Consider the following 16,656-nt stretch of genomic DNA (forward strand, 5'->3'; position numbering starts at 1 on the left):
GTGCAATTTTCAGAGTTTCTTCTGACATCCATTTTGGTCTTCGCTTCCTCTTCTGTCTTTGCAATGACCGTTTGCACTCTTCCTGGATGATACCCTTGATATTCTCCCACAACTCATCTGGCCTTCTCTTATTAGTGTTCAAAGCCTCAAACCTGTTCCTGAGATGGAGAAAAGATGGTAATTGTCAACAATTTCATCCTACTTGGATCCACAATCAACATTCTTGGTACAAGCAGTCAAAAGATGTATTCCAATAGGAAAGTCTGTAGTCAGGAACCTCTTCTGAGGAAAGCAATGATGTCAGGTTGAAGGCTAAGGTGTGCCTGATTCAGGCCAAGTTATTTTCAATCACTTGCTATGCATCTGAGAGCTGGACAATGCATATGGATAGAATAGAATTTTAATGCTGTTGTTGTTGTTATGTGCCGCCAAGTCGCTGCGACTCATAGCGACCCTATGTACAACAGCCCTAAACTCTCCTCTATCCTGTGCCAATCGCATTGCCTCTGACACACCCATCCTAATTAACCTAGTCACTGAATCAATCCACCTCACAGAGGGTCTTCGCCTCCTGCACTGTCCCTCCACCAAGCATGATGTCTCTCTCCAAGGACTTGTCTCTCCTTACATATCCAAAGTATGTCAGATGAAGCCCCAGAATCCTTGCCTCTAAGGGGTAGCCTGGTTTAACTCTCTCCAGCATGAATCTGTTTGTTTTCTTGGCAGTCCATGGTACATTCAATACTCTTCTCCAGCACCACAGCTCAAAGGCATCAATTCTCCTTCTATTCTGCCTAGTCGTTGTCCAACTCTATGATGCATAACAAGTGATTGCAGATACCATGGCCTGTACAGAAAAAAAAAAAGATGCCTCTGATTTGTGATATTGGAGAAGAATATGGAATATATCATGGATTGTCAAAAGAACAAACAAATATGTGTTGGAGAAGGTGTAGCCAGGTTACTTCTTGAAGGTAAGTATGATAAAGCTTCATTTCACATGCTTTGGGCATATTGCTAGAAGAGGCTATTCCTTAGAGATGGATATTATGTTTGGAAAGGTGAAAGAGAGAAAGACCTACAACCAGGATTGACATGGTACCTGCAGCAATAGATGAAAAATGTAGAAATTTTGAGGATAGCACAGGGTTCAGATCTGTTGTTTGTGGCTTGATATGAGTCGTAATTGGTTCCATAGCTGTTAACAACCACCACCACATAGCACAGGCTTTGTTGTTGTTGTTATGTGTTGTCGAGTTGTTTCCGACTCATAGCGACCCTATGCACAACAGCCCTAAACCCTGCTCTATCCTGCGCCAACCGCACAGCCTCTGACACACCCATCCCGATTACCCCAGTCACCGAATCAATCCATCTCATAGGCACAGCATTTATAACACATGTTTTTTGGAGGATACAAGTCAATTTATAACACCTCCACAAATAATTATTTTTGAAAAGGTAATTCATACTGAATACAGAAAATTTAAAACCCAAGGATAAGGGGGAAAAGAATCACTCAAAATGTCATTACTTCTGGAGGTTTCAGCAGCTGATTCAGCGTACTCTTTGTCCCTGAGCTAACTCCAACTCACTGAGCCCATAAAACACTAGAATCACCCCAGAGGGTTTACAAGACTGTTAACTTTATGAAAGTTGACTGCCATAGCTTTTTCCTTCCGAATGACCCTTGAGTTCAAACTGCTAGACTTTTGGTTTGGGCCAGCTTTTAATCATCATGCTCCTTTGAAGCCGTGTCAATCGCCATTGAGTCAATTCCAACTCACGGCTACCCTCCACTGGGTTTCCACAGTTAATAAATGTTACTGGAGGATAGTGCTCATCTTTCTTTCCCAGACGGTTGGAAGATTCAAACTGGCTACCTTTTGATTAGCAGCCCTAAACATTACACTAGTAAGATGTCTCTGAAACAGTATAGGAAGAAATTATCCTGCTAAAGAAATGAATTGGAACACAACTGTAAGGGATGAACATTTCTGAGTAAAGAGAAAAAGAAACTTTTTTTTAATCCCAATTTAAAATTCTCATTTTTAATACTTCAATACATTAAGTGAATGTCCCTTGCGAAAAAGAATTTCTCATGACATTTAAAAATATGATTTGTTGTGTACGTTCTTTAAGAGTAAAAAGGTATGATAGTCTCAAAAGCAATGTCACTGAACTAAATGGTCCAGATTATCTATAAATTTAATTATGTTGTGTAGTCTGTTTCTAAAGGAAATGTCAGAGAGACTATTGAGAAAAATATGGTTTTTAACAGAAAAAATACCTAAAATAACTTAAATTACCCAGATGGCAAAGTATGCTAGTATTGCATAATTGTCCCCTTTGTACTTTGGTAAGTCTAAGGAATACAAAGTACATTAGAGTAGCAATCAGGATATCTGGCTTCTAGTTTTTGCTGTACTATTTACTAAAGACCTGACTGTAGACAAGTCTGTGAACTTCCTAGGCTCCACTTTCTTGCGTTGTAAAATAAGAGGATTGACGTTTGCCTCACAGAACACTAAAAGTCAAAATAATGTATGAGACAGGGAATTTGGTTAGGCTTGCCTTTATCTTTTATTATAATAAAGACTGACTTCATAAAGCAGAAACTTGCAGTAACCATGACAAGAGAGCTTGCAATCTTTATTTGCAAGTAGAATAAATACAATGTGTTTCCTGTCCTCTCCAGTATTCATGGGAAGGGGTGGAGGAGAGCATAGGGACAGGATATCCTTCCCTTACATGTCACTCACCAACTTTACATTTTCTCATTGCTTTAGACTCTCTTATCCCAGACTGCCATATTCTGTCACACAAAAGAATTATAAACCATCTGTTAGGGAGACAAAATTGCGCTCAGTTTAGTTTTTTTCATTTGTTAAAATGCTTCCCTCCTGATCTTTGCGTGAATTTGTAGCCTCTTAAATATCAATACGTCGAAGAAGAAAAATTAAAGACAAACTTTTAAGCAGAAACGAGATTGAGAGGTCTTTGGTAGACTAACACTGTTGCCAGTTTGAAAGGTGGAAATAACTAAGAACAAGCACAAGTGAAAAAGGAGAGGTGCCTAGGTACTTACGAAAGCTCTCGGCAAACAACAAAAAAGGACTTTTGTTCTTTCAGGTAGTGTAACTTCGATCTATTTAGAATTAGTTACATTTTGGTTAATCTCTATATCCCCAGTGTAGGATGCACACAATAATCTCTAGTATTGTATTGAGTTAAAAACTGCGTAGGAATAAAGCAGGAAAAGGGAGTATCAAAGAGGTTAGGATATTAGAAACTTTTACAGGGCTTCATAGAAGCAATTCTTCAGATGTTAACCAAAAAGGATTAGTATAGAGACGCAGATAGCTGTTTCTTTGAGTATAGAAGCTCTACTTATAAGTGGAAAAAGATCGGGAAGCTGGATTGGATCCCCGAGAGAGAAAAAGAAAGGCAAAGAGTAGGTATATGTAGACAGGCAAGGTTGAGGAGTCAGAGAAACATCCAAATCAGAGCCAAAAGAATTGGACTAGTTAGCTGGGTGGAGAACATTAGTCCAGGCACGGGACCGGTGTAGCTCGCTTTGAGGTTGTTTCTTAACAGAACTACCAGGAAGCTCTAGGAGATAGGCAGCTCGGGCTGGTATTTTTGGCAAGGTAACTTCCGTGTGTGTTTGTGTATGTGCAAGAGCGAGCGCCACCCTAGCACTTCCGCGTGCGAGCGAGGTTGGCAATCGGCCTGCCTGTAGCCGGACCGACCCAGAAGGAAACCGGCCCTCACTCAGGCAGACGGGAGGGCTGGCCGGGGGCGGGGCCGCCGCCACACCCCGGCTGAGCCGCAGCGCGACAGGCCGCTCCGGGCGCGCACCCCCCCAGCCACGCCCCTCGACTACATTTCCCAGCAGGCCACGCGCTGCCCGCGCGCCGCAGTTGACCCATTTCCCGGCCCGTCACGGGCTTGGCCGGCCCCCGCGCCCAGGCTGCTGCTCCCTGCTGACTGGGGTGTGGGCGGGGAGCGGCGGAGGGAGGAGGAGGCACTGCTAGCCGCCGTTGCCTCCACTGCTGGGCTCCTGGATCGCTCGGCCGGGCTTCTGCGGCCACCATGGACGAGCAGGCTGGTCCCGGCGTCTTCTTCAGTAACAACCACCCGGGCGCCGGCGCTGCCAAGGGGCTCGGGCCTCTGGCGGAGGCTGCCGCGGCCGGCGACGGAGCTGCTGCGGCGGGGGCGGCCCGAGCCCAGTACAGCCTCCCGGGGATCCTGCACTTCCTGCAGCACGAGTGGGCCCGCTTCGAGGTGGAGAGAGCCCAGTGGGAGGTGGAGCGGGCGGAGCTGCAGGTAAGGACCCTCCCGGCCTGGCCCTCTTCATCCCGCCTCTTCACTCCTTGCCGCCCCGCCCCGGTCCCTCCGCTCGCGCCCATCCCGCCGAGATCGTGTCCCCCGCCTGTTCGCACCTTTGCCTTCCCCTGACCCCACTTCCTTGACCCGAGTTCCCACGCCCGCCGCCGGCGCGTTGTTTTCCCTCCCTACTCCTTTTCGCCTCTGAACTCAGTCTCATTTGAACTCTTACCAACCTACTCTTAGGCCATCCCTTTCAGTTTATCAAATCGAGCTGACAGTAGTTTTGAGAGACGTTGAGCAAATCATCTAGTGGGTCCCATGTCGGGTTTAGGAACATTCTCAGCCAAAGGTTATTGGCAGTTGGCTCCTCTGTCTGAAAGGAAGGTGATGGGGGGGGAAAAAAGTTAGGTCAAAAGAGGCCTTTAAGGAGAGAAGCTAACGCTAGGCTGAAGTGTTATTAGAAATATCAGCTCTTTTATTTTAATGTATGTAAATGCTTCTGTAACACCCCCACCGCCTTCCTCCGCGTTCCTTTTAGATATTTCAAATTCATGGATTTTGAAAGGAGTTAGACGATCACTGTCAGATAGATGATGGCTCCTGTTCTCTGAATATAAAACTTTTCAAGGGCTATTTTTGTGATCTGTAGACCTGTACTTTAAAAGGAACTAAAGGGGCATTGAAGTTACTCTGTTAGATGTCTTCCTATGCAGTCTGCAAGATAAAGTCTATCCAGGGAGGAGCTTTTGAGGCTTCTTAGAGGAATGAAAGTGAGGCTGATACTTTACAGGCCATTGTGAATCAGTAAGTAGGTTTTCAGGGACTGATCTTGAAATTTCCAAGACATGCACACATTTCACAAGTTGCATAAAGAACTCTGGATGGCAGTACCTTTCTACTTGAGGGCTATTCTTGAGTATTTATGGGCTATGAACCTAATTTTGATTGGGGAAACACTTGAAGTTAAAATGCACTCAGTGTGTCACATTTTTTTGGAACATACATTTTCTTTGGCACATAGAAAAGAAAAGAAAAGGAGAAATGTGTTAAATAGACTCAACGCTGCAATGGGCTCGGTTAGTGTAGTGGAAGTGACTCAGGAAAGAGCAGGCAGGATTATATAGTGCAGACTACTTGCTGTCTGACCTTGAGGAAATCCTTTAACCTTTTTAGCCTTCTTTTTCATAATTTATTCAGCATATATGTTTTGATTGAGCACCGCCCCTGCTTTGAACACAAACTACAAAGCCTGTGCCTTCATGGAGCTTACCTTTCAATCAGGAAGAAAAATGGTCTGGTGGCAGCTGTTGCTGTTGTTGTGTATTATCGAGTCACAACTGACCCATACTGACCCTCCAGTGGATTTTCAGAGGTGATCTCCTGGGAAGAGATTGTCCTTCTATGGAGCAGCTGGTGGATTCAAACCTCGTGCTTTCAGGATTGCAGTGCAGCTTCTTACCACTAGGCCAACAGAGCTCACTAGTGGCAACTGTTGTTGAGTACCATGGAGTCGGAACTGACCTATAGCTAATTCTCCAGAGAACGTGAATTGCACAGGAGAAGGAGATTGTCCATCTTTGTCCTACAGAGCAGCTGGTAGATTCGAACTTTGGGATTGCAGCAGTTTCTTACCACTAGGCCACCAACTAGTATGAGGAAAAATAATCTAGGTACAGAAATAGATTGTGATGACAGTAGCTGTTTTAAACTGGGAAATCAGGAAAGGCTTCTTGGAGGAGATGGCATCTGGACAGTTAGGTGAAATAAGAGTGACTCCATTTTACAGTTCCTCCTGATTTGATAGATTAGCCATCCAGTAGCTCTGGGGGAGAAAGCCCTAGTCATCTACTTCTGTATTCTGTAAAGATTTTGGGAGGGAGCTCTGGTGGCCTAGTGGCAAGAAGTTGCACTGCAATCAATTCCAGAGGTATGTGGTTCGAATCCACCAGGTGGTCTGCTGGAGAAGGAGGGACAATCTCCTCCTGTACCAGTCAGATCCAATTTGGCGGTACACACACATGCAAAATAATAATAGTAAAAAGAAAAATTTAAAAAAAGATTACGACCTAGAAGCCTTTGAGGCAGGCTTCCCTTGCCCCATGTCTACGCTGTGCTTGATAATCTATAACATAGTTATATATTTGTATTCTCAGGCAACTTTTTTCATCCGCGTATTTAGCCTTTTGGTATTTGACATTTTTCTCAGTAATGGATTAGACAATGTGAGTAATCAACAGATTTGAGTGCTTACACCATAACCTTTCTGGGTATTCCTATTAGCAAATAAACTTGTGGGTGTCAGACTTCAAGGAATTCTTATAGGCAGGATTTTACATTGATGTTGAAGAAAATAATTGTTGTAGGTAATTGCTTGCATTTTATTTTCCAGTTTAGAAAACATACTGTAAATTGGATTTATTTGGTTCAGAACTGAGAAAACTATATATCCTTTCCTACATGTAAAAGCTGTGGAACTTCCACTGCATCCTGCCATCTCTTCACACCTTTTTAACCTAATGTTAAATATTTCAGTTACCTGTTTTATAGTTAATCTTAAAACTGTATATAAGTTTAAATCCTCCTGGGTTAGTTATGTCAAATGTTAAACTTCAATCAAGTTTCCCTGTGATGCCCAATATACTAAGGGTAAAAATTTTACAGTATTTTTAGATTTATGCTCAGAGAACAGAAAACCCCTTAAATATCAAATTAAGCGTTTACTGAAGAAATTTTTTTTACCATATTTTTTTAAACAGAGTAAGTATATATTATGCATTTTTACGTTAGGAGGGTTGGCCGGAATCTGTGGTCTGAGTCCTCATTAATGTAATTGAAAATATTTCTTTTAAAATTATCAACATTCACTAAATTTGAACATTCCTCTTCATTTTTCTTTCACAAGTGAGATTTTCCTAGAAAAACAATAGGATGTAAAAAAGCTGAATGATTTACAGGCCACTTAGACACTTACAATCTTCCTTTTCATTTTTAAATCTCTCTGAGTCAACCAAAGTAACTTTGAGATTAAGTCTAATTTGTCCCTTTGGGAACCTGTCAGTCCTGCTCTTTTAGATCTCCAAGGCAGAGTTGTGACAGGCAATTCAAGTGCTCATTTATCTGGTCCAGCCAGCTATCACTACTTCCTTCCTCCTCCATCATATTTTGCCAAACACTTCTTTGTTATTCCTTTCTTGCCATCTTAGTTACTATTTTCTACTTTTGATTATTGTTTCTCCACCCATCTCTACCTTTATACGCACAGATGTAGATCATTCATAGGAAAAGAGTGAACGAGAGTATTGTTGTTTTTGTTATTGGCAGAACTGACCCAAAACCATGCCCAGTGGGTTTTCAGAAGCAGTAAACTGTATGGGAGGAGATTGTCTATTTTTCTCCTACGGAGAAACTGGTGGATTTGAACCATATGCCTTTAGGTTAACAGCACAGCTCCTTCTAGTAGGCCACCAGACCTCTTTGATCATGATCAAGAGTATTAGGTTAGAGAAATAAATTGACGATGATGTTGTTGTCAAATGCCATCGAGTATTGTACAACTCTTAGCTCTCCTGTGAATAACAGACTGAATCCTGTTCTTTTCTGTGTCATCCTCATCTCTGATACACTTGAGCCCATTGCTGCAGTCACCATGTCCTTCCATCTCATTGGAGGTCTTCCTCTCTTTCACTGACCCTCCGTCCTTTCAAGCATAAAACCCTTTCCAAGGAATAGTGTTTTCTAGCAACATGTCTGTCCAGAGTATAAGAGATGAAGTTTCACCATCCTTGCCTCCAAGGAACATTCTGGCTGCATTTCCCAAAACATATCTGTTCATTCTTTTGTGAATTCATCCTATATTAAATACTCTTGTCCAACACTACAACTCAAAGGCATCAGTTTTTCTTCTGTCATTCTCACTTACTGTCCAGTTTTCATATGTCTAATCAGATGTACATTAGTCTTCAAACTGACATAATTGCTTTTCAGTATTTCTGAGAATTCCCTGACAGTGGATTTGCCTAGTACAGTATGTCCATCCTGATCTAACAGCTGGTACCAAGGGTGTTGATTGTGGATCCAAGTAAGAAGAAATCATTGACAGTTTCAATCCATTCTCCATATTTAATCATGTTGCCTGTTGACCCAGTGAAAAGGTCCTTTGTTTTCTTGATGTTGAGATATAAACCATATTGAGATGACCTCAAATAAACAGTCTAGTTGAAGAAATAGAATGTAAGCAAGACATAGAAAAGTCAAAGTACTTAACATTTTGGTGCTTTCATTTTCTTAGATTAGGATTAGAGAGAAGAACACTGAATAACAGTGGTGAGAATTTAGCAGAAGTAAAGAACTTTATGAGGTAAATGGGAGACTAGTTCATATTTGAAAATTACTGACCTACCAGAAAACAAGCATTTGGGGATATGTTGTGTGTATGTCAGAGAGATGTATTTCTCTGGAATTTCTAGAGGTATATGGAAAAAGTGATATGATTGAATAGCATATGTGTGCGATGCAGAGGTTATATGCTGAATGATTCTGGATTTGGACATTATCAGTTCCTGTTTTCTTTGATTAAAAAGTGTTTTTTGAAATTATTTTTTCTGTGCCAGGTTATGATTTAGGCATTAGAGACACAACAATAAATAAAGTAAGTCCTACCCCCTGGTAGCTTAAATCATAGCGGAAGACAGTGATAAATGTCAAGGGTTAGATGGTCATAAATGCCATGATAAAGTCATGGTAAAGGAGATAGTACGTTCCTGAGATGGTGCCAAAGAAAGGCTTGCTAATAGTTGTATTTGATCAAAGAATTGATACCTGAAGGAATAGCATCCAGGGAAGCATGCTTGGAATGTTTGAGGAATAACAGCCAGGGCAAATGTAGTTAGAGGAAAGTCGGCAGTAGATGAATGATACCAAAGAGATAAGTAGGTCCTGGACTTTTAAGTAAAAGGAGCCCTGGTGGCGTAGTTAATTGTGTGCTGAACGGCTTAATAACAGGTTCATTTTTCATTTTATTCATGTTGTGTGTGGCCAGTTCTAAATGCGTAGCAACCTCAGGCATCAGAGTAGTACTGCGCTGTAGTTTTCTAGGCAGCAGTCTTCATGGGAGCAGATTGCTGAGCCTTCCTTTATCCTATAAAGCTGCTGGTTTAGTTCAAACCTTTTGCTTTGCAACTGAGTGCTTAACCAATGTATCATCAGGCCTTCTTTTTATCATCTATCTGTCTAAAAACATAGTTTTAATTATGCTTTGAAAAGATTATGGTGGTTTTGCCTTGTATCCTACTGTGGGTTCCTGTTAAGTGTTTCTTAACCTTACATGTATCTGGGGGAACTTTTAAAAATACCTGTTTCTTGGTCTCTGTCCTAGATCAGTAAATGAGAATTTGAAGAATTAAGGCCACTGGCATTAATATTTTCAGAACTTTCCAGTGGTTCTAATATGTAGCAAGGGCTGAGAACCTACCCCTGTTTTAGCAATTCTTTCTGCTATACAAATATGTGTATGTGTTTCTTAATCATCCACTGCTGCTGTAACAGATATCAAACTGGACAGCCTTAACAAATTTATTAGGCCAAGAGTCTAGATTCTGGATGTCAGCTTTAGGGGAAAGACCCCCTTTCTGTTTTGGTTTCAGAGGAAAGGCCTTGTTTTGTTCAGCATATGAAACCTGATGTTCCTGGAGAGCCTCATGTGTTCTGACCTTCAGAAAGACATACCACTCATGTTTTGGTGATACCAATGCCCCCTTTTGCTTGGTTTTTCCACGTCTGTCTTCACTGAGATAAAGGATGTTATTGTCCATACCCTAGAGGAATTCCCTCTTTATCTAATTATGGTTGATATAGGATTAAGGAATGCTGCATTCCTTTATTAGTCCTCCTACAACTATTTGTTTTGTTCAGAGCTAGGTCATTTCATTCTTAATACCATTAAGTAAGAACTGACTCACATCTGACTTGCCAACAGGTGTTCAGAGGTTATAAACACAAGAGGAGAGATTACCCATCTTTCTCTGGAGGAGCAGTTGATAGATTTGAATTGCTTGCCTTTGGGTTGCAACACAACTCCTTACTCACTAGGCCACTAGAGCTCACATAGCTTCCATAGTATTATTATATACATGCATTTTTGGGAGACCTAATTCAATCCATAATGTAAATAATATAGTTTATTATTTGTTGTTATATGCTGTTGAGTCGTAAAACTCATAAATAACAGATCTGAACCCTTTTCTATCCTGTGCCATCCTCATTATTTCTGAAATACTTTTACTTCTTTCTTTGAGCTATATTACTTTCAGTCAGTTGAATATCAAAATTTTACTTATTTCTGTCTCAGAGAATGCTAGAGTAATCATTTGAACAAGAATGAGCCTGGGAAGTCATCTGTTCTATCTTTTACAGGTAAAATTAAGCCCAAAGAGAGGTTAAATTACCAAAAATGAAATAAATGACAGAGTTTGTACAAAACCAGATCCCTTTTAAGTTTAAAAGCTCATTCAGGTGGCACCTCTCTGATCGTTTGAATCCAACAGCTCTCCTTGGGAGAAAGATGGGCAGTCTCCTCCCCTGCTGGAGGGTCATGACACACTTAGATGGCAGTGAGTCAGTCAGGCTTTCAGTTCCATCATCCTCTTCGATCCGTAGAACCCTCCTAAGTAATCAGAGCCACTGTGAGACATACTTATTATCTTTATTTAACTTACATGTGAATAAAAATTAGTAAATACATTTTTTTAAAAAACAAAACCAGAAGATTTGATCTTGCTGTACTCTCTTTTTAAATTTCTTGGCTACATTTAAGGCTTTTCTTTTTGTTTTTGATGTCTTGTGATGTGTCAGACTAGAAATTTCTTTTTTTGTTGCTGTTACTGTCATAAATATATAGATAACAGAATATTTACCATTTCAGCAATCTTGACATGTGCAGTTCAGTGTCTTTAAAGATATTCATCATGTTGTGCAGTCATCACAATTAGCTATTAAGACTATGATGACATTGTTATGTACTGTCGAGTCAGAACTGACCCATAGCTGATCCTCCAGCGAGTTTCCAGAGCTGGTATATTGCACAGGAGGAGATTTTCAGCTTTCTTCCTTGGAGTAGTTAGTAGATTTGAACTGCCTGTTTTATTGAGAATGTAGAAGTTAAATTTTTGCCTGGGACCTTGTTACATGGACCTTGAATCTGAAAACTGGTATTACCCATGTCCATTTGATTCTGACTCAAAGAGTTTCATCAGTTTTCTAAAGCTGTTTATAAGAGAAGACTGCCCCTCTTTCTCTTTGAGCCCTTGGTTGGTTCGAACCACCACTGACCTTTTGGTTACATAACAACATGCTGTGTTCCACACCACCAGAGCTTCATTAATATTTCCTTTTTTTAGAAAAACAAAACAATATCTCTGCCATTAACTTGCTCAATAAACCTCCGTTGGGTTTTTGGGCCTTTTGACAGGAGGCCCATCTTTATTATAGCCACTGGCGTATTCGAACCTCTGGACATAGATTTTAGGTCGGCAGTCTGACTCGCTTAAGACTATGATTTCCTCCTCTATCCCATCCACTTTTCCCTTCCTTTCAGTACTAATTACATTTATTTTAGGCTTCTTGCTTTATTCTCTATTTTTCCACCTTTTTTATGTTTCATTCTGGGAAATTTATCCTAATTTATATTCTCTTCAGTGCTATCCAATTAATGGCATTCATTGAGTTTTCAGTTTTGACTATAACTGATCTTGAGTTTGGTTCTTAATAACATCTGCTCGGTTGCTGCAAATATTTCCATGAGTCTCAGATAGTATTTAAACCTAATTCGGTATATATTGCAGTTAATATTTGGTATCTATTGCAGTTAATATTTTGATACTTGTAATATTTGAGGTCTTGAAAGCCAGTGTCTGTAGTGTATTAATTTCTGCTGATTCTTGCTAAAGATGACTTGTTTCTTTGTATGATGTGGGGCTCACAGTCCTTGAAAAAGTTTTATAAGAATAATTTGAGATCTCAAATGCAAATGTTTTCTGAAGAATGTTTTGCATTTGATTCTTATAGTTTTGTGGGGGGCATTATCAATACAGAAACTTTCTTTTTATATTCAGAGAATACTTTATTAGTTTCTCTAATCAAAATCATGTAGATAGGACCTTACATATTTAATACAGCGTGTTACCCCTGTACAATTGGGGGGGAAAAATTAAGTTTAACATTTCTAGACCAGTACGGCTGTTTAATTTTGTAAAAAGCCAACTCAACACGGTACAACTGGGACACTTTTTCCAAAGTTGACAGTACAGCTAAAGTTTAAAAAAACTCAAATTTATGTATATGTATAATCTCAGTGTGTTTACATCAATAGCAGCAACCACTTTTCCAGGTTCCGCAGTCATTGGAACAAACATAATAGAAACATCCAGCACATTTCATTTAAGAAGTACAAAACAAACCCTCAGAAAACAGCAAAGTTCTACTATTGTTGTGGTAGCTGGCACCATTTTTTTTTGTAAGTCTCTCAATCATCATCCGGAAAGAAAACATTCTAGAATAACATTAAAAAACCAGCTCTGATATAATGTGATCACTATTACATGTCATAAAGCAGGTATAAGATATTTTACATTCACAGAGGTATGATATAGTATGGTCCTGAACAGAAACATTTAAAGCAGATTCTGTATTTGATGCTTTCTGGATCACCCAGTAGATTGAATGTCCCTTGTAAGTACATTTGAGGGCATGGATAGTTCTATTTCATCTTTGCCTTGAGTATATATGCCCTTTTGTATTTTTGTGAATTTGGAAGTTTATCATCTCTTAGACCTTGATTCCCTATTAGATGAAATTAACAACAGTAACAGCCACACCTTGAATGGGGCCTAGTCTTTTGATTTTTATTTCTTGGTTCCTTCACGGAAGCCACAGTGATAGTTCTGATAGGGTTGTTCAGATTGACCAAAACCCTAAGGGCTAAACTGGTTTTCTTGTCCCTTATCTCACTGGTTTCCATCTTTTACCCCCCTGATTTTGGCCAGATAATTTCTAAGTGTCTTAGCAGTATTTTGTGCTTTTTTTGAGAATTGTAAAAATATTTAAGAATTTTTTTGCAACTTACAATAGGAATTACTAAAGCCCAGTTCTCTATTTTACTTTTAAGAACTGACACATACCAAGGGCTTCACTAGACACTGGCTTGCAAGATCTAATATTAGAGTTGTTATGTGCAGTTGAGTTGACTATGACTCATAGCAACCCTGTGCACAGTAGCTCTGAACCCTGGTCTATCCTGAGCCAGTCTCACTGTCTGTGAAACACCTGCCTTCATCACCCCAGTTATTGTGTCATACCTTATCTGGGGTCTTTCTCTCCTGTACTGTCCCTCAACCCTTCCAAGCATGATATCTTTCTCCAAAGACTGGTCCCTCCTGGCTACATGCTCAAAGCATGTGAGATGGAGTCTTAAAAATCTTTGCCTTCACAAAGCAGTTTGGATCCCCTTTTGCAGAACAGATTTGTCAGTTCTCTTGGCAGTACATAGTATGTTCAGTACTCTTTTCCAGCACTATAGCTCAAAGGCATCAATTCTTCTGTCATCCTTGGTCATTGTCCAGCTCTCTAATGCATAGCAAATAATTGCGAAGACCGTGGTCTAGATCAGGCGCACCTTAGTCTCTAGACTGACATCTTTGCTCTTCGGCACTCTGGAGAGGCCCCTGACTTCAGATTTTCTTAATGCAAGCCTCTTTTAATTTCCTGACTGCTGATGCCAAGAGAGTTGATTGTGGAGCCAAGGAAGCTGAAATTGTTAACAGTCCCAATCTATTCTTCATCTGTCATGCTGCTGCAGTTGGCCCAGTGGTGAGAATTTTTGCTTTCTTTATGTTGATCTTCAGTCCATATTGCAAACTACATTCCTTGACCCTCTGCAGCAGATATTTCATGCTCTCCTCAGTTTCAGCAAGTAAGATTATCTGCATAATACTAACTGAAAAATAACTATACCTAAATAGGTTTAAAGACTGTTTGACAACCATGAAAGTAACACATGGTGACATGATGTGTTAGATTCACCAGCTGCTCTGAGGGAGAAAAATAAGTGGTCTTTTCCTATAAAGATTTATAGTTCTGGAAACCATTAATTGACTTGACAGCATTGAATTTGGTTTTTTGTTTTCTTATAATTATCTGAGGAGAAATCACATCAGCAACAGTTCTTTCCCAACTGTTATTCTTACTTGTGTTCTATTCCACAACTGAAGTTTTAAAGACAGAAGATACAAGTGGAAATAGCAGTAACAGCATGTTACTTCAGTTTGTTTTATGTTACTTAATAGCATTTTACTTGCCTTCAGACTAGTTGAAAAGAGACTGTAATCCTTTAAACTTGGAAGCAGAAGTGGCATCCACTTCCTAAACAACATGCCTCCCGGAAACTCTATGAACTTTGATAAATGTCTATGGTTGTAGAGGGTCTTCAGGCCTTTTGTTCATAGGGTCACTATGAATCATGCTCAACTCAAAGACAGTCAACAAAACCAACAACCTTAAACGTTATTGACTATGGTATTTATCTTTCATTTTGTTTCAGTTTAGAGGAGAAGACGACTATAACTTTTTTCTAAAATTTTATTAAACAGGATTTCAAAGAAACAAAAATCCTTTGCTCTGCAGTTTTGGAAGATAAAGGACCTGGATTTCCTTTGTCAGCCTTTGATCCACTTGATGTCACCTATAATTTTTGAGTTATGATTGTTTATAATGGCATCTAGTTTTTAAGTTCTGAACCATTAGAAATAAAACTACCCTTGGGATTTTAGGAATTTCTTGCCTTTGTGACCAGTATGACAAATCATTGTATTAACCATTATAATTTGACAGTGGCAAGTGTGAGCCTTGGCGTCAGACTGCTCCACTTTTCTTGTTTGTAATCTTTTTGAGTCTCCCCTCTATCTTTTAAAATGTAGGTGATAATACATATCAGATAATTATAAAAGTTTAAAAAAGACAAATTATACCTAATTAAGTAGTTTACTCTCGTTGATTGGAATTTCCAAGGGTAAAACACATTTGACTATTATTTATTTAACAAAAATCTGTAAGTCAAGAACCAATGTTAAGTGAGAATTTGACATGGTAGTTACTTCCGTTCTTTTTGGCCTTGTTAGTAGTAATTTAAAGATTTAAAGCTTAATGTGGCCTAATGTGGGGTCTGTGGATTGGAAATAGAAGAAAAGATATTGTTGGCAGTAGTAGATTGTCACAGTTGTAAATTCTGAGGGCTAGAGAGTCTTCATTTCCTCAATCATAATAGTAACCAATAGGGGCTGTGTGTGTGTGTGCATACACATATGCACCCACATGTTCTATTTATTCTGATAGAACAACACAATTTTGTTAGAAAATTCTGTGGCATAGTCCATAGAAAGTTGTGCTGCTAACCCAAAGGCTAGAATTTGAAATTCTCTGGAATTTCAATTCTGTCGGAAGAGGAGAAAGATGGCCGGCTCTTCCCTTATGATTTATATCCTTCAAAGACCTGCTGCAGGTCATCTGTGAGTCTAGCAAAGAGTTTGAGTTTTCGTCCCTGTTTCACTTAGCATAATGCCCTTAGATCTGTGTTACACATTATTTCATTAGTTGGAAGGTTTTTTTTTAAGTGTTACATAGATGATGGACGGCAGTGAGTTAACAGGTTTTTTGAGTGCTCCGTTGTTGTTCTCCATCTCTTTGTAATTACAAGTAAAGCTGCAGTGAACATGGTGTGTAAATATTTGTTAGTGTCTCCGCTCTACTTCTTTAGGATATAGACCTAGTTAGTGGGATTGTTGAATAAAGTGGCATTTCTATTCTCAACCTTCTAAGGAAGTACCAAACTGCTTTATAAATACAGTGATTGTACTGTTTTACATTGCTGGTGGGAATGTAGAAGACAATTATGCTAAGTGAAGTCAGTCAGTCCGAAAAGTACAGACTTTGTATCAAACCACTATTATAAAAACTATGGAGAACACACAGGTAGAAGCATTCTTGGATGGTTCCCAGGGAAAGGAAGGAAAGAAGAGGAGGAAAAATTAGAGAACAGAACTTTGTGTCAGTCTCTTTGGGTTTCTTGCAGTGTTTTGTAGGTTTTTGGTATTACGGATTAGATTCATTCCTTGTTGTTGTTGTTGTTGTTATGTGCCGTTGAGTCGTTTGCGACTCATAACGACCCTGTGTACAACAGTCCTAAACCGTGATCTATCCTGTGCCAATCTCATTGCCTCTGACACACCCATCCCGATTACCCTAGTCACTGAATCAATCCACCTCATAGAGGGTCTT

General features: G+C 39.8%; 1 protein-coding gene across 1 annotated transcript in view; it reads left to right on the forward strand.

The window, feature by feature from the left end:
- Window positions 1-4,092: 4,092 nt before the first annotated feature.
- Window positions 4,093-16,656, forward strand: part of STRN (striatin, calmodulin binding protein) — a 167,623-nt gene continuing 155,059 nt past the window's right edge. The window contains exon 1 of the mRNA XM_006882355.1: window positions 4,093-4,329. Coding sequence (XP_006882417.1) covers window positions 4,096-4,329 — 234 coding nt within the window. The 5' untranslated portion in view covers window positions 4,093-4,095. The remainder of the gene's footprint in view (window positions 4,330-16,656) is intronic.

The sequence above is a fragment of the Elephantulus edwardii genome, unplaced genomic scaffold, assembly GCF_000299155.1.
Source record: "Elephantulus edwardii isolate Elephantulus edwardi_28Jun2011 unplaced genomic scaffold, EleEdw1.0 scaffold00019, whole genome shotgun sequence".
In the NCBI taxonomy this organism is placed as follows: Eukaryota; Metazoa; Chordata; class Mammalia; order Macroscelidea; family Macroscelididae; genus Elephantulus; species Elephantulus edwardii.